We start from the raw sequence: 23729 nt of genomic DNA, 5'->3' as shown, positions 1-23729 counted from the left end.
GAGGATGACTGTTGCACCAGAGGCGGCCTTGAGTTTTCTTTCTCAGAATGAAATTTCTTCTCTTGCCTGTTTCTCGGCTTCATTTTCACTTTTTTAAAATCCCTGTTTTGAAAGCTTGAACCTTCCCCAGCAGTTACCTCCTTCTCTGAATTTTTTTTTTAATTTTATTATTAAATTTTTTATTCTTCTGCAAGACTGTTGCTTCACTGTATAAAAATAGCACCAGCAAACACAGTATATTGCAAAATTAAGATAGTAATATTCTTCACTGGATACTATACAACTAACAAACTTTTCTCCACTGGCAGTTATTTCTAGTGGGAAGATAATTTTGACCCAAATCCAAGGATAGCTGTAAGCAAGTTACAATGTCATATAAGGTTTAAGATAACCATGTTATCCTTGACTTACATAATTTTTGTAATTAGTTTTACCAGAGATAATTTCAGGATTTCTGAATATTATAACTGGAGCCTAGCCTAAAAATCACAGGATACTGTGGAAAAGATGCACAGTGTTTATCTGAAGTCATTAGAAAGTTAAAGGGTATTTTCTTCAGGAAACATTGTTACAAGTAGTTTCTTTTGCTAAAAGTTGCTTTTTAAATATCTATCCACCACTAATTTAAGACAACTATGCTAGATTAAGTTGTTTCAAAGTAGATTATTTAGGGGTTCCATTTTCACTCCTCAGTAGATTTTATGTATTTCTCATATGCTGCTTCACTCATTAGTTCATCTAGTTCTGAAGGGTTACTGAATGTCATCTTGATCAGCCAACCATCTTCATAGCAAGACTTGTTGACAAGTCCTGGATTTTCTGCTAGAGCTTTATTAATTTCAGTTACTTCTCCTGATAGAGGAGAATAGAGTTCACTAGCAGGCAGCTTTCACACTTTCCAAAGCACCAAACTCCTCTTGTTTGTTCAACTTTGTCCCAACTTCAGGCAGACTACAGTAAACAACATCTCCCAAAGCTTCCTGTGCAAAATTGCTGATTCCCACTGTTCCAACACCATTTTCTGTTGTTACCCATTCGTGTTTTTCTGTGAATTTCCGCACCGACAGCAGAGCAGGGCCCGTGCGCAGCTCCCGGAGGGCACCCGCTCGCAGTCCCCAGGGCCGCGGCGAACAGGGCGCGCTGGGTGCCGAGATGGCGCGCAGGCTGCCCCCCGCCGCCCGCACGCTCCGCACCGCGCGCAGCGCCATGTTCGCACGGGTACAGAGGGTCTCAGCGCGGCACCTAGAGCCTCTGAATTTTTTATTAACTCACTGGACTCCATCATCTCTAGTATTCCTACCCACCATTATCAGATCAAAGCTATGGTTTTTCCAGTACTCATATAAGGACGTGAGAGTTGGACCATAAAGAAAGCTGAGCTTTGAAGGACTGATGGTTTTGAACTGTGGTGTTGGAAAAGACGATCGAGAGTCCCTTGGACTGCAAGGAGATCCAACCAGTCAGTCCTAAAAGAAATCAGTCCTACATATTCACCGGAAGGACCGATGCTAAAGCTGAAGCTCCAATACTTTGGCCATCTGATGCTGGGAAAGATTGAAGGCAGGAGGAGATGGTTTAACGGCATCATCGATTGAATGGTCATGAGTTTGAGCCAGCTCCAGGAGTTGGTGATGGGAAACCCGGGGTGTTGCAGTCCATGAGGTCACAAAGAGTCGGACACGATTGAGAGGCTGAACGGAACTACCAGATCCTCTAAAAAATAAAATGCTTCAATTTCGACTAACATTTACTGAACACTTATGACGTGCTAGGCCCTTTGCTAGGCTTTCACCGTGTGAGTCATTTAATTGGAAGCACCTGATGCATAGAAAGAACTCATGCTTTGGGGTAAGACCTGAGTTGGAACCACAGCCCAGCCCAAGAAACTTAAATCTTGGGCAGGTTCCTTTTTCTGTCTTAATTTTGGCTTATTTATAAATGAAGCTATTTATCTTCCAGGATGTTGTGAGGAATAAAAAAGATTCTCTTAATCTTCGCATGGATTTAGCTCCCTGCCACCCCCCCCCCCCCAAAAAAAAACCCTACCCTACGACTACATTTTTAAACGTTAATGTTTATTCCTTATAAAACTGTTAACAGAATTTTTTGTATAGCTTCCGTTTTAAATCATTTAAGACTTTGGAAGACAGTCGTCTTAAGTTTCCCATAACGGAAAGATCATGGTGAACAGCTAAGAAAGAAAACAGAAGGAATCTGAGATAGTTTCGATAGAAGTAACAAGTTTGGTCAAGAATGTCTCGCCCATTCTGATTTTCTATTGGTTAAGCTTACCATCAATCGGTCCAGTTGTAAATAAAGTGGAGACGGAAGCATGTTGTTAAGGGGCGGGATCTTCCTGTCGCCATTGCTACGGTGAGAACATGTTTTCTTATAGGCTGAAAGATACCATTTCCCGCCCTCCCGCATCAGTTGCTAAGAGGCGGGACTATAGGGTGCAAAAAGGACTGAGTGCTCGAAGCACCGCCCATCCGATTGGGTGATAGGGGGCGGGCCTTGTAGCGGACAGGCTGCTGGTCCTGCCTGTTCCGGGTTAGTTGCCGGGGAGAGGCACGTGAGGAGGAGGAGGCTTGAGGAGACCATGGCGGGAGGAATGAAAGTGGCGGTATTGCCGGCAGTTGGTGCCGGGCCCTGGAGTTGGGGGGCCGGGGGTTGTGGCGCAGTGCGGCTGCTTCTGGTCCTCTCCGGCTGCTTTGTCTGCGGCTCAGGTACCGCGGGCAGCAGCTGCCAAGGGGGCGGGTGCCGAGGGTTTATGTTTAGAAAGGTGGAGTGTCCCCAGGGCGTGGGCCGTTATTCTGCTGAGGGGCGCGGGCGTGGTGCGGAGAAAGGAGCGACATCCGTGGCGAATTGGGCGCCTGCCTTGAGGGGCCAGGGGCCCTGGGGGCGGCTTGCGGGAGCTATCCAGAATCGGGAGGAGCCTGAAGCCCTTTTGGTGGAGACATAGAGGCCTGCACTGGGTGCAAAGCGGTCCTGGGGGCTCCGTCTTGCTTCACTGGCTTCCTCGATTTCTTTCTTAAAAGGAAGGTGACCCGAGGACCGAAGGGACAGAGAGCACTGCCATTGGAAAGGGAGCATCCTGTTCATTCAGAAAATTAGCAACACCTGAGCATATGCTGTCAGGACTCAGGGCACGATGGCTGAACAGATGATTGTAGTTCACTGAAATGTAATAATCTCTTATCAATAACTTGCGGACTTATAAGATCCTGGCCCCTACCGGCCTTGTGGAACCGATCTGGAGCAGTTAAATTCCGGTTTCCGAAAAGAGAGAAACGTTAGTTAATGTCTAGTAATTTTCTTTTGTAAATTTATTCATCCTCAAGCAAACTTTCTTGATGCCTGCTGCTGCTTAGTTGGCTTTGGACTGGGATGAAATTATTTTCCTTTTCCGCTTTATTTCAGAAAACCTAGGGTGTGTTTGTAAAAAAAAAAACCTCCTTCGAACCTTGTTAATTGCACGACAGAAAGATAAGTTTGGAAGCTTCCACTGGAGGAAGTTGAGACTCTTGGGGTTAAGGATAACCATATCTTGTAAACACATATGCTTTCTCTCCTCTCCCATCGTTTGCTGCCTCTTTCTTCTTGTCACTTAATGATTATCCTGAGCTACAGCTTTAAGGTTATCTCTCAACCTTAAGGATACACAGAACTAGTTTCAAAGTGCAGCGACCGTCTGAAACAGTTTTTTTTTTTTTTTTTTTTTTAAGGGAGAGGGATATAGGTATCCAAGAAGACACTTTTTCCAGAGTCAGGGCCCAGAGTATCATTTGAAGGACTGCATATGGTCTGAATGACCTTTGACCAGATGTTTAACCGTAGAGGTCTGTGTATTGTGGAGATGAAAGTATTTATTCCAAAATGCTCCTCCTTAGTGCTCAGTTAGTAGTCTCAAGGTTTCTTTAATAAGATGAATGGGGACTTTTTGGCTTGGAAAAGGGTAAACTCAGGGAATGCTTGTTTTTCGTGGCCTAGTGGATGATGTAGTGGTAGCTACAAAAGACAGTCATGTAACAGCTTTCTAAAGTGAGAGGTACCTAAAGAGAGAATGGAGTACTTCAAAAGACAAGAGTTCTTTCTCACTGAAGGTTGTTGAATTCGATTATAAAAATCATTTTAATTTATTTTAGATTAGTTGACAAGAACAATTAAGCATAAAGAAGTAGAAAAAACATTCACTTTATTTTGTCAGAGTCAGTCCGTTAAAGCACTCTTTCGTCTGGTTTGTTTCCCTGTGTTTTTAATTTAAAAAATTTTGTTTGAATTTACAATACATTAATTGTCAGCAGTCCAGTTCTCTTCCTTGGAGGCCACCAGTTGTTATCAGAGGTAGTTTTCTTATTTGGTTTTGTAGCATAAACGTTTTCCTTTGTCATTTAAAAGTCTTCATTAAAGTTATTCTACTTTTATGCTATGGACAAATTTTTTTTTTTTTAAGAATAGATTCTTAAAAATGGCTAAAATATATTTAAGACCCTTGAAACATCTTGCTAAAATATTTTTCTGAAAATATGTGCCAGTTTATACTACTATCAGCTCTGTTTGTGACCCATATCCTTGCCAGCACTGGATATTCCAGACTGAAACACCTTTGCTAATTTGGTAGATTGAAAGTGGTATCTTAATTATTTTGAATTTCTTGCATTATTTGTGAAGTAGCATCTTTCAAGCGCTCATTAGTTATTTAATTATCTGTTTAGACTTATATTTTTTAGAGTGTGTGTCCTTTGCTCTTGGTCTGGTTATTGTGATTACTATTTATTGGGGTTTTTGTGTACTTTTAAAATCAATTGATGAACCTTTTTAACATATTAAGGATATATATTTTATAATTATTTATTACAAAACTTTAATGTTTGTCCCTTTTTATCTTTTTTCTTTAGATCTTTTTAAATAGAAGAGTTACATTTTTATGTGGTTGCTAGATTTCATTCTTTTTTTAATTTTTATTTGGTGAAACAGAACCATGTGTGATCTTAGTTTCCTGACCAGGGATTGAACCCAGGCCCTGGCAGTGAAAGTGTGGAGTTCTAACCACTGGACCGCCAGGGAGTCCTAGGCATTTTAGTTCCCCGACTAGGGAGCAGACCCACACCCTCTTGTATTGGAAGCATGGAGTCTAACCACTGGACCGCCAGGGAAGTTTCTTGATTTTATTCTTTAGATTTATTTCCATTGCTTTTATACCTAAAGAGCCTTCCAGAATTGAGTTTTTATATGTGTATATTTTGTAGTACAATTTAATTATTTTTCATTTTACTTTTTAACCAATGATTAATGTTAGCATTTGGTGTGAGGTGAGTAACTAGATGAATTTTGTTTTCCAGATAACTGTCAATTGTCCCAGCATCCCATTGAATAATCCTTTGCTAAGCCCACTAACTTAATGATGCTAGTTTTTAAGGAGAATTTTAAAATGCTTTTAAGTATGAACTGGATTACCTCTTGACAGAAATGATTAGAGGCTATTTAAGAATTAGAGGAGGTGGTTTTTCATGACTTTTTTAGGTCTTTTCTGGTCCTCACATACTATGAATCATTTTCATTACCTTCTACCAGTAAGATGTTAAAAGATCAGTGCTGTTGATTGAAAAGTTGATGAATATAAGAAAATAAGAAGTTTCTAACTTTTGAGTAGCTAATTCATGGGTAAATACATGCAAGCAAGTTGTGATCCACTAAATTCCAAGAAGAATTCGATCTTTGGGCTTAAAAGGCATTTTTAAATTTATTTTTTGACTACCTTGTGGCATTGGAGATCTTAGTTCCCTGACCAGAGATCGAACCCATGTCCCCTGCTGTGGAAGCTTGGAGTCCTAACCACTGGACTGCCAGGGAATTCATCCCAAAGTGCTGTCTCTTATAAAAATGTTTTATTTCTTTAGGAAAATGACATTGAATTTATGTGTTTAGTTTTATCTTTTTATTTATTTTTGGCTGCACTGGGTCTTTGTTGCTGTGAGGGCGTCTTTTCTAGTTATGGCAAATGGGGGCTACTCTCTAGCTGTAGTGTGGGCTTCTCATTGCGTGGCTGCTCTTGTTGCAGAGCATGGGCTCTAGGCACTAGGCTCAGTAGTTATGTCACATGGGCTTAGTTGCTTCTCTCCATGTGGGATCTTCTGGGATCAGGGATTGAACCCATGTCTCCTGCATTGGCAGGTGGATTCTTTACCATTGAGCCACCAGGGAAGCCCCTGAAGAATTTTAAAATTGTCTTAAAAATACTAATGCCTTTTCCTGGCATTAAGTTTTTCAAATGGCCTATGCTATTGACATATTATTTGTATCTTACTGTTTCCCTGGTGGCTCAGATGGTAAAGAGTTTACCTGCAGTACAGAAGACTCTCCCTGGGTTGGGAAGATCCCATGGAGAAGGGAATGACAACCATTATTCTTACCTGGAGAATTCCATGGACAGAGGAGCCTGGTGGGCTACAGTCCATGGAGTCACAAAGAGTCTGACACGACTGACCGACTAACACACACACTTTCTTGAAAATGGGTTTAAAGATGAGTTGTGTTACATTACTTGCTGTACGAGAGGAGTTAATAAAGTTAATAAACTCTTGGGTTTTTAAAAATTTATTTGTAACCGCAATAGTTTTAAGTTTCACAGAATTTTACTTTCTTACAGTCTCCAGAAGAAAATAAACTTTTGATTCAAATTGATGAGTGGGTGTTCTTTCAGTATATTTGTGGATTTGCTAGTGAAACAAATGTCAGTAGAATTTTGGAAAGGTTTCACTTTGTGAAAAATAGGCTTGGAGGAAATCCAAACTACTATTGAACACTAGTAAGAAGTTTATAGATGGGGTTCAGGACATTCTACCCCAAAATATGGCACCTTGGCATACTGAATACTTGAAGCTGAAGGAGTCTGAGAAAACAACAGAAGCTGAAAAGTCTGACCTTCCCCACTTTGCTGTTTTTCCTTGAAATAGGCCATTAAAATCCTCATGTGAGAGGTGCCCTCCCTTACCTGAAGGAAAGGAACATCCTTAGCTTTGAAGACAAAGGGATACAAAGAAGAATCCTAATAAGTAGGCCTTGCTCAGTTTCCCCCACTTTACTACAGTTACCTCATACCCAACCCATCTTATTCCTCTTTGATGACGCACTCTTCATCAAACCTAGCATAACAGTATGTAGGTCTGTTTCTTCGGGTCTTTATTTCCCTAGAGGCTTTCGTGTCACATGTGAAGTGAAAGTCGCTCAGTCATGTCCGACTCTTTGCGAACCCATGGACTATAGAGTCCATGGAACTCTCCAGGCCAGAATACTGGGGTGAGTAGCCTTTCCCTTCTCCAGGGCATCTTCCCAACCCAGGGATTGAACCCAGGTCTCCCTCATTGCAGGCACATTCTTTACCAGCTAAGCCACAAGGGAAGTCGCATAAAACATTAAATAAGTATGTGTGCTTTTCTCCTGTTAATATGTCTTTGTCAGTTTAATTTTCAGGCCTAGCCAGGCTCTTAAGAGGGTGAAGGAAAACTTTTCCTTCCCCCTACAAAATCAACTGAATTTTAAAATATTGAGATACAATTCACATACCATAAAATCCACCCTTTCATTGGTTTTCGGTATGCAGTTGACCCTTGAACAACTCACATTTGAATTGCATGAGTCCACTTACACATGGGTTTTTAGTTTCAGTATGTACATATTACACTTCCTGGTCTTTGGTTGGTTGAATCCACAGATGCAGAACTGTGGGTACAGAGGGCTGGTTTTTGACTGAGCAGAGAGGTGGCCTCCCTACACATCTGTTGGTCAAGGGTCAGCTGTACTCGTAATGTGCAGCCATCACCACTAATTCCAGAATATCTTCATTATTCCAAAATGAGACTGGATACCCCTGAGGAGTCATTCCCCATTCCCTTCTCCTCCCAGCCCCTGGCAACTACTAATCTGCTTTGCTTATTGTGGATATTTACATAAATAGAATCATTTAATGTGTGGCCTTTTGTTTGACTGGCTTTCATTCAGCATAATGTTTTAAAGGTTCATGTAGTATATATCAGTACTTTTTTTTGTGGCTGGATAATATTCCATCATATTGATAACACCACTTTTTGCTTATCCACTGATCAGCTGATGAGATTTAGGGTGTTAACCACATTTTGGTTATGGACATTGCTGCAGTGAAGTTTTGTGTACAGGTTTCTGTGTTAACATGTTTTCAGTTCTCGGGTGTATACAGAGGAGCGGAATTGCTGTGTCTAATAACTGTTTTTGTTTTTGAGGAACTACCAAGCTGTTTTCCAGAAAGACTTAGCATTTTTTATTCCCACCAGCAATGTGTGAGGGTTACAGTTTCTCCACATCCTTGTCAACTGTGGTTATTGTCCTCTTTTTTTCTTTGGTTTAGCCATCCTACTGAGTGTGAAGTGGCATTTTATTGTGATTTTGACTTGCATTTCCATAGTGATTAATGATGTTGAGCCTTTTTTCGTTATGCTTATTGGCCATTTGTATATTTTCTCTCAAGAAATGTCTATTCAAATCCTTTATGTAATCTAAAAAATTTTTTTTCTTTTCTTTTTGTTGAGTTGTAGTAGTTCTTTATATATTCTGGATACTAGACCCTTATCAGATAAATGACTTGCAAATATTTTCTCCCACTTTGTGGGTTGTCTTTTCATTTTCTTGATAGTGGCCTTTGAAACAAAGAATTTTTAAATTTTTTGAAGCCATTGTCTAATCCAAGGTCACAAAGATTTACACACTTGTTTTTTTTCCTTTTAAGTATTTTGTAGTTTTTGCTCTTAATGTTTAGGTTTAGGACTGAATTTAACAGTTCAGTTCAGTCTCTCAGTCGTGTCCGACTCTTTGCAACCCCATGAATCGCAGGCCTGTGTGTCCATCACCAACTCCCAGAGTTTACCCAAACTCATGTCCATCGAATCGGTGATGTCATCCAGCCATCTCATCCTCTGTCGTCCCCTTCTCCTGCTGCCCCCAATCCCTCCCAGCATCAGAGTCTTTTCCAATGAGTCAACTCTCCAATACTTTGAGGTGGCCAAAGTATTGGAGTTTCAGCTTCAGCATCAGTGCTTCCAATGAACACCCAGGACTGATCTCCTTTAGGATGGACTGGTTGGATCTCCTAGAATTAGTCTTAGCTTCACTCTAAAATTGTGTCATTGCCTTTGTGTGTGTATAACTTTGGCTTTCTAAGTTTTGGTGGAGGTTTTTGTTTTGGGGTGTTTTGTTAGTTTATGTAGATCTTTCCCCCTTTACACTAAGAACCAAAGTGATAACTACATTTCCACTTAGAGTAGCATTTAATGAGTTGATATATACAGTATGGTACAAGGAAGATATTGAAGTGTTCTGTGGTAAAGAAGGTAGCTTGTGCAGACTGCTGCTGCTGTGTCGCTTCAGTCGTGTCCGACTCTGTGTGACCCCATAGACGGCAGCCCACCAGGCCTCTCGTCCCTGGGATTCTCCAGGCAAGGACACTGGAGTGGGTTGCCATTTCCTTCTCCAATGCATGGAAGTGAAAAGTGAAAGTAAAGTCGCTCAGTCGTGTCCGACTCTAGCGACCCCATGGACTGCAGCCTACCAGGCTCCTCCGTCCATGGGATTTTCTAGGCAAAAGTACTGGAGTGGGGTGCCATTTCCTTCTCCGTGTGCAGACTGAGGTGGGAAGATACTGAGAGTGGTCACCTGTTAACCTTAACTTAGCTGAGTTTGAATATAAATTCCTGAGGGTACCTCTTCTGTTTTAGTAAAATCTAAGGTACTGCATATGTTAATTGGTCGCTTTTAAAACTTGAAACAAAAACAGCTAGGAAAAATAAACTTTGCAGTCTTTTAGTATCTGTTTAAAGTACTTTAAATACAAAAGATGTTGCTAATTTTGTTCATCCTACTCAGGAAAGGAATAGAGGAAATCACTGGATGGGTTACTTTAGCTATGCCTTTAAAAGGAAAACAGGACCTGGTATGAACCTCACTTAAGCTATTTATTAGCTCTGTGGCTTTGGACTAAGTACTTAATTGTTCCTAAATATCAGTTTCCTCATTTATAAAAATGAATATTATGAGAGTGCCTACCTGATAGCATTGTTGGGAGGGTTAAATGAAACACATATTGTCTGTCTTAATACACACATAATAGTGGATTTTATTATTACTCATCCTGGATTAGTGACTATTTATAATATTTTTTAAAATTACATTTGACAAAAACAAGACTCTGCCTTACTCCTTCTCCCATCTTAGTTTTCTTCTTTGTGTCAGTCCCTGATATTTTAACCCAGCTTTTAGAAAGTAGTCAGTTTAATTTTTTTAAACTTTAGAAAGTTTAAAAAGTTTTAGAAAGTAGTCAGTTTAATTCTATTTATGAAATGAGTTATGGTTATTAGTTTGTTTTGTTATATTTAATTATTTTCTTTAATTGTTATTTTTTTTTCTTTGCATAAAGCTGGAATTGATTTAAACGTGGTCATGCTTCGGGAATCTGAAATTCTTTTTATGAATACCAGTCGACAATCCTGTTACAAAAATGTGCTTATCCCAAAGTGGCATGATGTATGGACACGGATACAGGTAATTTGGAGGCTCTGGGGAGTGGCAGATTTTGTGAATATTTGATTAGTGAGTACTTTGACACTTTCTTCACGTTTCAAAATTTAAAAAAAAATACATATATATATATAAAATTAACAACCTTGATAAGATTGCAGTTATTCTTAATCTCATCAGTGTTCTCATCAGTAAAGCATTTATCCCTACTTTGTGTTCCTCTCTCTGTTCCTTTAAGTGGCCCACAATACTTGACCCTGAGGTAAACTTCCTTCCTCCTTTTCCCCAAGAGACTATTTTCTTCTCTTCCCGGGCTCCTTTTACACACACACCCCTCTTTCTTTTTAAAGGCCTTATGCCTTCTTTGGGCTGGAAACTGTTGCATGCTTGTCAGGATGTACACTCTGCCTTGCTACTCCTATTGTGTTTTGATTCTGCACAAGATGTTGCATAAATGCCCTGAACTGGTTTCCCCTTGATAGAATGACTTTGGTCTCTTTTATTTCGTAACACTGTTGAGCCACCTGGCAAGCAAGAGCGTCTGGCTGTACTGATTAAACAAAATGAGTCCTTTGGAAATGTTTCTGCTGCTATAAGCATAGTCACTGATCAGAGCATTTGTTCACATCAAAAAACACAAGGGTGGGCTTTTAAAAAAAGTTCTCTTTTTTCATTGTCTGATATAAAGATCATATTCCATCTTGGGCACATTATAACCAACATTTACCCATAGTCCATAATTTGTGACAAAGGGTTGAACTCAGCCTGTCATTATGGGAAACATTTTTGGTGCTGTTTACGCCTGGCAGTTTTCTTTATATTCTGGACCCTTGCTTTGTATGATCTCTCATAAATAGCTGTATTGGTAACTCTTTCAACTTAGAAGTCTTTTTTTTTTTTTTTTTTACCCCTATGCTCTAGCCTAATAGATTCAGATCATGTTAACAATAAGACATTCTAACAGCTGCCTCTCTGAGCCACGTGCAGTGCTATTTGCCTAATTATCTTTTAGCTGCTTTTCTCTCCATATTTCTCATAAGCCTGTGAAAAGCCAGTGCCATTAATGATTCAGCTGTTTATGCTAAAGGATTTTTTTTTTTTTTTTTACAAATTGTATTTGGAAAAAGTTTAAATTCCTACTTCCTTCTTTCTCATCCTGATTTTGCTCGTGTTACAGATCCGGGTAAATAGTTCCAAACTGGTACGAGTCATCCAGGTGGAGAATGAAGATAAACTGAAGGAGCTAGAGCAGTTTAGTATCTGGAACTTTTTTTCCTCCTTTCTAAAAGAGAAATTGAATGACACCTATATTAATGTGGGTCTATACAGCACAAAAACCTGCCTCAAAGTTGAGATTTTAGAGGAAGACACCAAGTACAGTGTCATTGTGACTCGGAGTAAGTCTTACCTCTGTTTTTCTGATGGATTCTATGGTGAGAAAAGACTGAGCTTTGGAGGGTATAATTAGTGAGAGAAGTCAGTCCAAGACAACTCCATTTTGGTTCTGATTATAACCTGAATATACCACTGCTCCAAACATTGCAGAGAGACTCACCCCTCATAAAAGCCTTTAGGCCTAGATTTGAGACTTCACCATGTCTTTCATTCTGAGTACTTCCTTACTTGGATTGTGAAGGCTTGCATTCCTAATACTTCCAGTGGCTCTGAGCTGATATACCTAGTATTCTTCAGAGTTGGATAGATGTATTCCTGTCTTCTGGGCGCTATAACTGTAGGCCTGTATATTTCAGCCTACATTTAAAGACATGAATGGTTAAATCAAACTGAAAATAAAATAGACCTGAATACCTCACAAGCAAAAGAATATATGTGGAACCATAAATATGAAGATCACTGCAGTTTCAGGCTTATTCAGTATAACTGGGAGTTTTCCCTTCTCTGGATGTGTCTGAGAAAGTTTCACAGAAGAGGCAGATCATTATCCTGTTGAATTCTCTGACTTCTGGTCTTTTCTTGGTAACTGCTCGCCCAGGAGAATAATGTTGTGAGTGGTAGAAGTGTTCCTGGGTTTTGCTACGAAATTTGTTGTGTGCTTCTAACTGTCCTAGAGTTCCATAGTTCTTTCGTTGAACAGGATCAGCCTCTTTTTTTGGTGTTCCCTTTGCATTTACTGATCCCGCTTGCTCCTGTCTGTGGACCTCCCCTAGACTCAGCTCTTGAATGGGAAAGCTGTGGGAGTGACTGGTACACCAGTAAGGGACTTGTGCTTGGGCCCCCTGGTCCTGGGCAATCAGATTGAGTGTAGGCTTTTCCAACACAGTGCTTAGATATCGTCAAAGGAAGTAGGTGGTGGTGTTGGTCAAGAAAAGCAGCCCCTTAGAGAACAACAGAGGGCCCTGACCCAGAGTTCTGGGCTAATCCGAGCCTGTGTGACTTAAGGCTTGAAAACCAGGGTGGTGGAGACCCCTTGTGGGCAGTTGCATGAAGTGCTGATGGTACTATGGCTCCAACCAAAGCAGAGCTTAGCTTCCTTTAGCCTTAGTGTAGGTAGCCAAAACAAAATAAACTCTTCAGGGAAGTATAGACAGAGACCTAATTATACTTTCTTTTTGGAAGGGTGCCAGGCTTTGTGTGGAATGCTGTTAAAATGCTGTTTAGGTAGGCTGTTTGCATTTATTAGCTGACCAGTGATGCCAACATTGCCTTTTATTCTGTAATGCTTTAAATTGTTCGGTTCTCTTGTTAAGCAGAAATATTTTATTTATTTCAGGATTTGACCCCAAACTCTTCCTCATTTTCCTCCTTGGACTTACGCTATTTTTTTGTGGAGACTTGCTGAGCAGGTAGGTTCTAAGGCTAGAGGGTGGAAGGAGGATGCTCAGACCTACCCGCTTGACTTCTATCATAAAGTCTTAAAGTGCTGCCATTTCCTTTATGGATGGACTAAGTCATTATCTGCTTCAATCATTACAAAATACTTTAATGTGTGTTATTATTTTTATTCTTTCTTGTATTAATAAGATTGGCAATAATGAAATTCCCCTATTAGGTTACCCATAATATGATGGGATTTAGCCAATATATCACCATCCTTCTACCATTAGCCATATTTAGCCCTCAATTTTACAGGGTTGTGTTTTACATTTTACAGAATGAGTTTCATGCTGTTCAGAGGTAAAGAAGCAAGGATCAATCACTTAACTCATTTCTTGCCTGTAGAAACCCACTAGCTAAGATAGGTGAAACAGGCATGTACAAATACAAAGGAAACACATAGTCTCCCTGATAGCTCAGATGGTAAAGAAGCTGCCTGTAATGCAGGAGACTGGGTTCAATTCCTGGGTCGGGAAGATCCCCTGAAGGAGGGCATGGCAACCCACTCCAGTATTCTTACTTGGAGAATTCCGTGGACAGAGGAGCCTGGCCGGCTACAGTTCATGGGGTTGTAAAGAGTCGGATATGACTAGTGACTAACCCCCATGCGCACAGATAAACATTCAGCAGAGATAAAATCGACATTAACTTTGTATACAAGAATATTTGTGAAGTAGTGAATGAAAGCTTAACCAATTGAAGTTCAGCTGGAGTGAGGTTGTTGGAAGTTGTTCCTTATTTTGGGGATCCTGAGAGAAATTCAAAATGAAGGAGGAATATTTGGTAGAAAGAACCTAGACTAAGAGTAGAAGCTCTCTGTTCTATGCCCTTTGGGGTAAGCAGTTCAGTTCTTGTTATTAGTTTCCACTTGGCAGTCCTCTTATCCCTTTCTTCTCCCCAGAGAAGCTGTGCAGTTCCCAGAAGAAAGATTCTCATTAAAAATTGGGTGGGGAGCAGTACTGGGGATGGGAGCTGGAGACTAAGCAGAGGTTTATCGTTGGGGTGTATTTGAGGGGCTGACATTGGTACTAATCCTTATAATTTGGCAGCAACTACACTGTACTGGTCTCTTTAGTTTTCTGACCTCAAATGTTGAGCAAATACCTGTTCTCATCTTGTACCTTTTTCCTACCTTTTGGCTGGGATTGTGGTCTGGTTTGAACAGTGTCATGTGTGAAGAATACAAATGTAGTAATGAAATGAATTTTCTCTCTGCAGAAGTCAAATCTTCTACTATTCCACTGGGATGAGTGTGGGAATTGTGGCCTCTTTACTAATCATCATTTTTATAGTGTCCAAGTTTATGCCCAAGGTAAGTGGCAGAATCCTCACATGCAATCAGGATGAGCTTGGGTAGATGAAGGATTGTTTTCTTGGATAATCTTACAGCACTGAAAATTTGCATTGATGGCTGATAAATCAATGTCCTACTCTTTCCTTGTTTCAGAAAGATACTTTCCATGATGAAACTTGGAGCCTGATGACATACAATCTCTCCCTTTTTATTTGAAATCCTGTGTAGAGTGTGTGTGTGGGGGGTGGTTAAAGTGTTTTTCCTGTTTATTAATTATATACATTATATAGCCAGGCTTTTAAATTATTTAGCATCTCATTTTCCCAGTGTTCTTTGCACACTGTATAATTTTAAGTGTAAAGTACATATTTTTAAGAGAGATGTTTTGTGCATTTTTAGTAGGTTGAATTTTTTTTTTAATTGCAGTTCCATTTTGCTTCTTGTATGTAGGGAAAGCCTGTTGTAACTTTTTGCTTTCACTTCTACTCTGTTTTAGAAAAGTCCCATTTACATCATCCTGGTAGGAGGCTGGTCCTTTTCTCTGTACCTCATTCAACTAGTTTTTAAAAATTTACAAGAGATCTGGAGGTGTTACTGGCAGTATCTTTTAAGTAAGTGTTATTGGTTTTGCTTTCCTTTTTATATGTTTATAGGCTGTTTTAGTTAATTTAATCATGAAAAGATATTGCCTGCTTATGGAGTTTAATAGTCTATGCCATTTTATTAACTTGTAAAAATCATAGTTTTTATTTCTAACTCGACAGTTGTCACCTTTTCTTAAATTGAGATGCTGCTGCTAGGGAGAAGACTAATTTGTTGGGGTTTATAGGTACATCTCTCTTTATGCATAGACATCTTTCTGAAAAGCTGTAAATTGACTTTTGAATATAATCGTATTTTAAATTCACTTGAGGACCTTAAGAAGTAAAGGACTCTATAGTGAACACTATCTGTAAAACAAGAAAAGAATCCTTTGGTTGTAAAGATAGTAACTCTTAATCTATCCTTTGAGAAGGAATTAATTTGGATTTTCATATATTAGGTTTTTGAAACAGACTATTTTAGAGTTGTTCAGCATGTAGCTTTAATTCCCCATTTGAGAATTAAATCAGTTTGAGACAACAGAAATGATAGAAACTTAAAAGAGATGAATATATATGAATAATGAAGGACGTATGAATAATTGAATAAAGATCTTATCCATTTTCCTGGTTCAGTAGGTGCTATATAGTGAATTTACTGCTGCTCCCCAGATGGGATATTTTTACCAGTTGTAGATGAAAAAAGAATGTCTTCTGATAACTCTCCTCATAGGCTATGTCCTCGCAGTTGGATTCATGAGTTTTGCAGTCTGTTACAAGTATGGGCCTTTGGAGAATGAACGAAGTATCAACCTGCTGACCTGGACCTTGCAGCTGCTGGGCCTGTGTTTCATGTATTCCAGTATCCAGATACCACACATTGCCCTTGCCATTGTCGTCATCGCACTGTGTACTAAGAACCTGGACTACCCTATTCACTGGCTGTACATCACCTACAGGTGACTGGAAGGCAATGTAACTTTGTACTGAAGCATGCAATGTGGGATGCAGTTGCAGCAAAAGGAAACAGGTTTTGACCTGGGAGCCTCTTTGTTAATGTCAGTTTATTGTATTATGTTTCACTTGTGTTTCTTTCAAGTCTTTCTTTTTAGATTCTCTGTAAACATTTTAAAGAACTTATAAATCCTAATCATTTTATATAAAATAAAAACATCTAGTAAAGTGTCATGTGTTCCTGTTACCACTAGGTGGTGCAAAGTATATTACTTTTATGCCACATGCCTCAGTCACCTGGTTTCGGATTATGTCACACTGCCTTTCAGATTGTTTTGGGAGTCCCAGTCTTAGTTTAAGGTGTAATTCAAGCATGTGGTCACTTTTACCTGGTGACTATGGAATGGTCATAGGTTCTGAGGTTATCCATGGTTTTTCTTTCTAGTACAGATAGTCAAAGTAATACCTTCAGTTCATGGGGGGATCCAGGTTAATGCACCACAATCTTATGCCATCATTTTCTTGTAGTTTTCCATTTATTGGGAGATAAATATTTTGTCTATCACTTATAAGTGAATTTATTCACATTAGTGAATAATATTGACTACTCTGACTTGTCAATGGTCTAATGTGTCAGGCGTCCATTATAACTAAGGATATCTGTGGAATAAAGGTGGGAGTGATGACTCTTAATGATTTAGGCTCTCTGCTATATGCTTGACCCACTGAAGGGAGTTAAGAGATAACGATGGACGTAGATTACTGATTAATCATTCATGATGTTATTTTCGTGAGCACAGAAAGATATGTAAGGCAACAGAAAAGACTGTCCCCCCCCGTCTTCTGACAGAAGAAGAATACCGGCTACAAGGAGAGGTGGAGACCCGAAAGGCTTTAGAGCAGCTTAGAGAATACTGCAACAGTCCAGACTGCTCAGCTTGGAAGACTGTTTCTCGAATTCAGTCTCCAAAGAGGTAAACAAACTCTTGGCCAGAAGTACCAGGCATCTGTCAGGGTAATCATAACCCTAGAGTTTTAATAGAGACTATATTTCTATAATTATTTTGTATTCGTGGCTTTGTTTTCTTGTTCTTCTAGGAGTAGTCAAGGGAAAGTTATGTATATCATATGTTTAGCCGTAGCCATTTTCTGATTCCTCAAGGAACTATTTACTCTAACTTTGATTGTAGCATTGAGATGAGAAGATTCTAGTACAATATTAAGTTTCTCCTCTTACAGTTTTGTGTTGCTCTCTGAATGTTTAATATATTTTTTGAGGTGGGAGGGATCCTTTTATTTGGAAGCAGTCATACCAATGAATATATGAAACTTCAGTTTGGAATCTTGATGGCATAAAGTTTATAGGGCCATAAACACAAGTAAATGTGCAATGCTCCTTAATCTTATCAAGGATTACAGATAACTGAAGGAACTTTAGCACTTCCATAACTAAAAAGGGTAAGCAGACTTCCATAACTTGAAAGTGCTTGTTAAGCAGGATGGTGTTGTAGGGAATATCCTCCTACGACCCTAGTTTTCCTCCTCTTCTCATTTCTTGCTTTGGTCTACTTACCTGCCAGAGGAAGGATAAGGCTGGGGACTAGGCTCAGTATCATTTGAGCTGAGAGCACATCAAGATTTCAATTTGTTCTTATTTTGAAAGAAAACAGGGTGGAAGGCAGCTTCTAATGAGTAAATGAGTATTATCTTCTCTTTTCCAGGTTTGCTGACTTCGTGGAAGGTTCTTTCCACCTCACACCCAATGAGGTTTCTGTCCATGAGCAGGAGTACGGCTTAGGAAGCATTATTGCCCAGGACGAACTCTCTGAAGAAACATCCTCTGAGGAGGAGGACTCAGATTCTCGGTACCCCCTTGTCGTACAACAGAACAGCTTCCTGACTTAGGTGGATTGACTTTGTACCTCAGTGGTCCAAGTTGCGTGTATTTGGTGTGCAATTGCTTCTCAAATCTTTGAAGCTGGGTGAGATAACTGCAGAAATTCTTCCACTGAAATTAGAGGCCTGAGTAGACCTCCCTCTGGAAATGGTCTCTGTGGGGTCTCGAGGAAGCAGAGCAGATAATGTAGTGGCTGTTTCCCAGTACATCCTGTGGGTTCAGTTCTCAGCCCGCTTTTATATTTCCGAAGAAACTGGATTGCCACAGCTAGCCCGGGGCATTCCAGTTCCTCTTTGAAGTTGGTTCAATTGTGGCATTTCAGACTCGGAAGTGATAACTGTTACATGTGAATTAATGCTTTCAGACTATGGCAGTATCTTCAGAGACAAATCCACAAATCTGAGCCTCTTTTACTTCTTCTTTCATTTCGTGACTTTAGCATAATCCTTGTTTTAACTGTTCTAAGAGGAAAATGGATTATTATTTGCCTGTCTTGTTTTTTTTAATTAATACATTAAAAAAAAAGTGAAAGTTATGTTCCAGTACTAGCAAGTGCTCCAGAGCGACAAGCCTCCCACACATTTATTAATAAGGGTTGTCCATTAAAGCCCCAGTAACTCTTGTGCTGAACTTTGAATTAATTCTCACACCGATGATATTCTAAGTCCTGCTTACTTTAGGAACATGCCTGCAGGCCCTTCTGTAGATGAGGTCTGTTGGGGTTTTTATTATATTGCACTGGCCAAAAAGTTTGGGATTTTCTGTAAGCTCCTTACGGAAACAAATTTTTTGGCCAACCCAGTATTTAACTTCCAATTCCAAATATGCTTTTAGGCATCCCTTCCAATTCCTCTTTGTCCCCTTTGCCCTTTCAAGAAGGGTCTATTCTCTCATCTCTGATTATGTACATTTCAGATTGTTTTATTTCTTATATTTTCTTCTCTTTGATTTATAGCATTATTCCCACTAATTAGGAGAAGTGATCTTATTTAGGGAATTTAAATGCTTTTTACTGGTTCTCTTATTTTTCCTGTCCACTGGTCACACATCTTTGAATTGTTGTGGGATCAAGAAATTATCTCCTTTTCCTTCCCCTTCCTTTGTCTACCCATTCTATTAATACCTATTCTTAATAGTCTTTGCTTGCCACCTGTCCCTCTCCCTGCAGGAAGCCTGGCTCATTTGTGAGCCCTGAAACTATCTGTGAAGGCTCTTGATACAACATACATGTTGTAGCTGTGTGGCTGCCACAATTCGCATTGCCAGGAGATAGACTTCCAGATCATCCTTGTGCTCTGGGTGCTTGTGCAGCCATTAGGATCAGGTGTGCTTTCCTATGAACTTCTTGTACTTATTTGCAATTCCATTTCTGACCAGAGGTTCCTGCTGCCTTTTATTACAGTGGCATTGGTTTCACATTCTTTTGCCGCTGGAAAGGACCCTTATAAACCAGCAATGCTATTTATGAGGGAGCAAATTCCCAAGTCTCTTGTCATTTACTTGGTTCTGTCTTTGTGATCTTCACCCTTGCACCTTGGAAAAAGCTGTAAAAAGCCAGGAAGATAGACACTGATGGCAGGAGCATAGTATTGAACTGACTGACTGACCATGTCGTGGAGAAGACAGATGACTTTTGTTAAAAATCTGCAATGAATGACTCCTTCAGACCACCCATTTAACAGATAATTTTGAAAGGCTCTGGGCTCCATTACTGACTTCCAGAATGTCAGCTCTGAGACTCTGCTCCAGGTGGCCAGTTGATTTTTTTCTGACAATGTTTCCCACAGCTTTAAACTGTCCTAAAGTTACAACTACCTCAACTGGCAAATAGACTTATAGAAGGAAGTGGAAAATACAGTATTTGGACAGATGATGTGGGTTAAAATGCTTTATATTAGGAAACCTTTCTACCTTTGTAGTTATGTACATGGTAGCATTATATCCCTCTGCAGAAAACTATTAAGGCTTCTGAATTTTACTTTTTTTTTTTTTGCCTCATTTATAGAAATTGAAACTTTGCATGTTTAAGCATAAGCTGATTTGAAAAAATAATGCGGCTGTACAAGTGGTCTCAGGGTTCCCTTGAGACTTTGGTACCTTCGCCACATGGCCACTTAGGGATATGGTCACTTGCTTCTAGGCTAATACTTCCTGCCACCTGTCTTTATTTCAGTGAGAGAACACTGTGAAGTAGAGAAAGATTCTCATCTTTTTCTGTTTAGTAAACGCCTTGTGATATACCACTTCCATCTCAAGACGAGTTTTTCTCACTGTGTTTGAATTTGGGGTGAGTGAAATCAAACTCGGTTTATTACTCCCTGTCTGGTAGTTGGAGAACTGAGCTGTAGGCAGCGCCAGTGACAACAGGTCCCGTTGTCATGAGAGCTCCTCTCAGCGAAGGATGGTGCGGCTGGTGTGCTGTGTGCCCTTGCCCTGCCCTCCTGTGCAGCTCTTCCCCAGATGCCTCTGAGCCTTTGTGTGCCCGGAGATTGCTTGATTCGGTCCACCTTTAGGAGCTGCTCTTGTCTCCTGCTTGGCCACTTAGTCTGCTGGCTCAGTCAGTACTGGAGGCCCTCATTTAATTTTCTCTGGCAGTTATAACTCTTGCAGCTTCAGCATAGTCTTGTCTCTCAGACCGATCTCATCAGGAAGGATTGAAGGGATAACTGGAGTGAGCTGGACATCAGAGCCCTCGTCTGCCGCCACGTCAGCGTCTTGCTCCGCAAATATCAAGCTGCAAATTGGCCCTCGGAGTCAGAGTCTCATCATTGTCAGAAATCTATGGCCTCTAATGGATCTGATCAAGTTATATAGAGCATGCCTCCCATTAATGGGAGTACAAGTCAACTGGCTTAAAACACTTTCCCTTCACTTTCCCAGTCAGATTGCTTTCATGAGACCAATGGAACCAATGACTGAAAATATGGAAAATTTAGCACTTTTAATATCTTCTAATAAGAAATTCCTATCAGCCACTTCATGCCCCAAAACTAGTTTATTTCTCCCCCTAAATTCATGACTTTTATATTCTGTTGCAGAATTTTGCTGATGATACACTTTTGAGTACTGATTTTGTGCTGATAAAGTCCATTCTAGGGCCCAGCCTTTTCTTCACTGACTTGTGTTCCCTTCAACCCAATCCCCACTTTGCATGTATGATAGACAGTTGATGAAGGAAAGCACCCAAATAGGCTAGATAGTTCCCCAGGGCCTGATTTCCGTAAAAGGCTTGGGAATGGATTATACAATTGCCTTTCATATTTTTGTTGTTCCAGAAAAAAAGATGGGCTCAGATGGATGCCTGTGTAAAAATGGTTCCTAGCTATGTACTCATAAGTTTTCTCTGAATTGAGTAGTGAAAGTTGAAGGAGGAGGAAAGGAAATTAAATGTCCTAGTATTCCTTTGGACTCAGGTCTGACATGACATATGAGATAATAACCTATATTGAAATGCCAAGAATTTTATCTGAACCAAGGAGAGGACAGTTTGATAGATTTATTATGCCTTCATGTTACATAGGCACTGAAACAAAGTAATAAACATAAAATAGCCATTGTGCAAGGCAAGTGCACCTAAAACTTTTTATGTTTTGATGTAACAGAAATTGATCATTATTTTTTTAGGGAAACCTATGCAATTGTGGTGATCCAGTGGTGTCTCTTGATAGCTATGGATTCAGTTGCTGTTGAGGTAGATTCTAGACAGTTATTAACTTGAAAAGGGAGTTTGGTGCCTTTTATGATGGGAGCCAGAGCCTGCTGGGAATAAACAAAGCGAATTCACACCAGTGTCAATGCACAGCTTTAGCAGGAAGGAAATGGCACACAGCACCCCCAGATTTGGGGCTTTTGGCTCCCACACCCCCTGCCCATGTGCATCACCATCCTTTTCACACTTAACAATAACTTGAAAATGGTGAAATCACTATCTCTGCATTTTTCTGCAACATGGGCAATGTTCTTGTAAACATAATAGGTAGCTCTTAATGTAAGTATTAGAACTGTTACAGCCTGCAGTTGCCTCAGTTTATCATGTTTCTAGGATTGATGGTGGAATAGGGAGTTGCTGGGTAATTTTTAGCCTGTGGATAATGCCTTAGTGTTATTTTAAAAGATTTGTCATTTATATTTAAAATAAGTGTTCATGAATGTTTGAAAGGAACAAAATGATCAGGGATGACTCTTTGCCATGGGTCTCATTTTCACTCTTTTCTGTAAGAAAAAGAAGCAATGTCTTATTATATATTTTTTCATTTTTATTGTTCAAGTTTGTAAGTAATCCCAATTTTAATAAAGTTTTATATACTATGTAGTGGTTTCTCTTAATGAACATGTGCTTTTCTTATTAGGATCTCTTGTCTTCAGGTAATCAGCAATTAGCTCTTCTGGTTCATCTTTCTAGACAGGTGTTTTGCATGTTATTTATTTTCCTTTTTTTTAAAAAACCACTTCCTCCCTTGGGATTTTCCGGTGATCTAGTGGCTGAGACTCCATGCTCCCTGTGCAGGGGGCCTGGATTTGATCCCTAATCAGGGAACTATCAATAGATCTTGGATGCCGAAACTAAAGAATGTGCGTGCCCCAGTGAAGATCGAAGACCCCACATGCCAAAACTGAGACCTGGTGCAGCCAAATAAAAATATTTAAAAAATAAACCACTGCTTCCCATCTTGGGTCTGTCTTGGTCGACTTCCTTGGACTGAATGGTTTCCAGGATGCCAGATCTCTACGAGGTATTCTTAAAGGAGCAGAGGGTTATACCACTGTACTGTCTCATAGGAAAACAATGTATAGCTTATTCCTGGTCCAGGGAGCTACTTTGTACTCTAATTCTTTTTTTTTTTTTAATGGTAAAAAGGATCATTTTCTCCACTGAGGTAAGGAGAAGACCTATGGATCCAGCTGTGAGATGCCCACCAAGAGCTTTCTGTTGGGTGAAAGGGAGCAGGGCTTTCATGTAGTGAGTATTAGGGGACATGGAATGAAAACTTCAACTGTGTCTCGGCCCGGCTTCTGCAGTAGGAAGGAGACTGGTGGCTTCCATTTTCTGTTTTGGCTATTTTCTTTGCTCTGGGAATCCATTCTACACTTTGCATTAATTCTGTACCTGTCTCTTCTTATTCAGGCCACATGGAAATCTATTGTCTATTTTTTAAAGACTATAAAATAGAATGGAAACAGGATGTGGGCCATATGTGAATTTATGTAGATTAATGTACAGTGATGACATCTTTTCATTCTGTAACCCAGCTAGGTAAATAAGAGACATTGGATGATCATCAGTGGTTGAAATAATAAAAAAGCATTAATTGCCAGATTTATAAGATCGTAGGATTAAAAAAGGTGTGTAAAAGTAGTTCCTTTCAAACTTCAACATGCATAGGAATCATCTGGGGAGCTCGTTAAACTGAAGACATGGGATTCAGTAAGTCTGGGTTGAGGCCCAAGATTCTGCATTTCTAATAAGCTCCCAAGTGATTCAGATGCTGCTGGTCAGTGGACCTCACTTTGAGTAGCATTCTGCTTGTTGCCTGGCACGTGGTAAGTATAGCTAACTCCTCAACAACCTGGGGAGCGGGGCATTGGTTAGGTTTGCCGACCCTCTGTCCAGTCAAAGCCTATC

At 39.9% G+C, this 23729-nt stretch overlaps 1 protein-coding gene and 1 pseudogene across 2 annotated transcripts; one reads left to right on the top strand and one right to left on the bottom strand.

Moving 5' to 3' along the window:
- On the bottom strand, window positions 1-2356 carry LOC129650113 (glycine cleavage system H protein, mitochondrial-like; annotated as a pseudogene).
- A 170-nt stretch (window positions 2357-2526) lies between these two features.
- Window positions 2527-22414, top strand: NEMP1 (nuclear envelope integral membrane protein 1). 2 transcript variants are annotated; one of them, XM_055578292.1, is made up of 9 exons: window positions 2527-2550; window positions 10445-10569; window positions 11723-11942; window positions 13277-13349; window positions 14599-14692; window positions 15171-15285; window positions 15989-16214; window positions 17010-17183; window positions 17931-22414. In XM_055578292.1, the coding sequence occupies exons 2-9, from the start codon at window positions 10468-10470 to the stop codon at window positions 18112-18114; spliced, it is 1188 nt and encodes a 395-aa protein (XP_055434267.1). In that variant the 5' UTR covers window positions 2527-2550; window positions 10445-10467; the 3' UTR covers window positions 18115-22414. The 2 variants fall into 2 exon arrangements, with proteins under 2 accessions (XP_055434267.1, XP_055434261.1); XM_055578286.1 differs by lacking the exon at window positions 2527-2550 and adding an exon at window positions 2557-2726.
- Window positions 22415-23729: the final 1315 nt, after the last annotated feature.

Source organism: Bubalus kerabau, chromosome 1, assembly GCF_029407905.1.
Source record: "Bubalus kerabau isolate K-KA32 ecotype Philippines breed swamp buffalo chromosome 1, PCC_UOA_SB_1v2, whole genome shotgun sequence".
In the NCBI taxonomy this organism is placed as follows: Eukaryota; Metazoa; Chordata; class Mammalia; order Artiodactyla; family Bovidae; genus Bubalus; species Bubalus kerabau.
The sequence above is the reverse complement of the archived record's forward strand: the minus strand, read 5'-3'. Positions and strand labels throughout refer to the sequence as shown.

What these genes read in the sequence shown, in the direction of transcription:
- NEMP1 (XM_055578286.1), top strand. Translation starts at nt 2,600, where the DNA reads ATGGCGGGAGGAATGAAAGTGGCGGTATTGCCGGCAGTTGGTGCCGGG. An exon ending in CAGTGTCATTGTGACTCGGA is followed by an intron (nt 11,943 to 13,276) that starts GTAAGTCTTACC and finishes TATTTATTTCAG; the next exon opens with GATTTGACCCCAAACTCTTC. An exon ending in CGAATTCAGTCTCCAAAGAG is followed by an intron (nt 17,184 to 17,930) that starts GTAAACAAACTC and finishes TCTCTTTTCCAG; the next exon opens with GTTTGCTGACTTCGTGGAAG.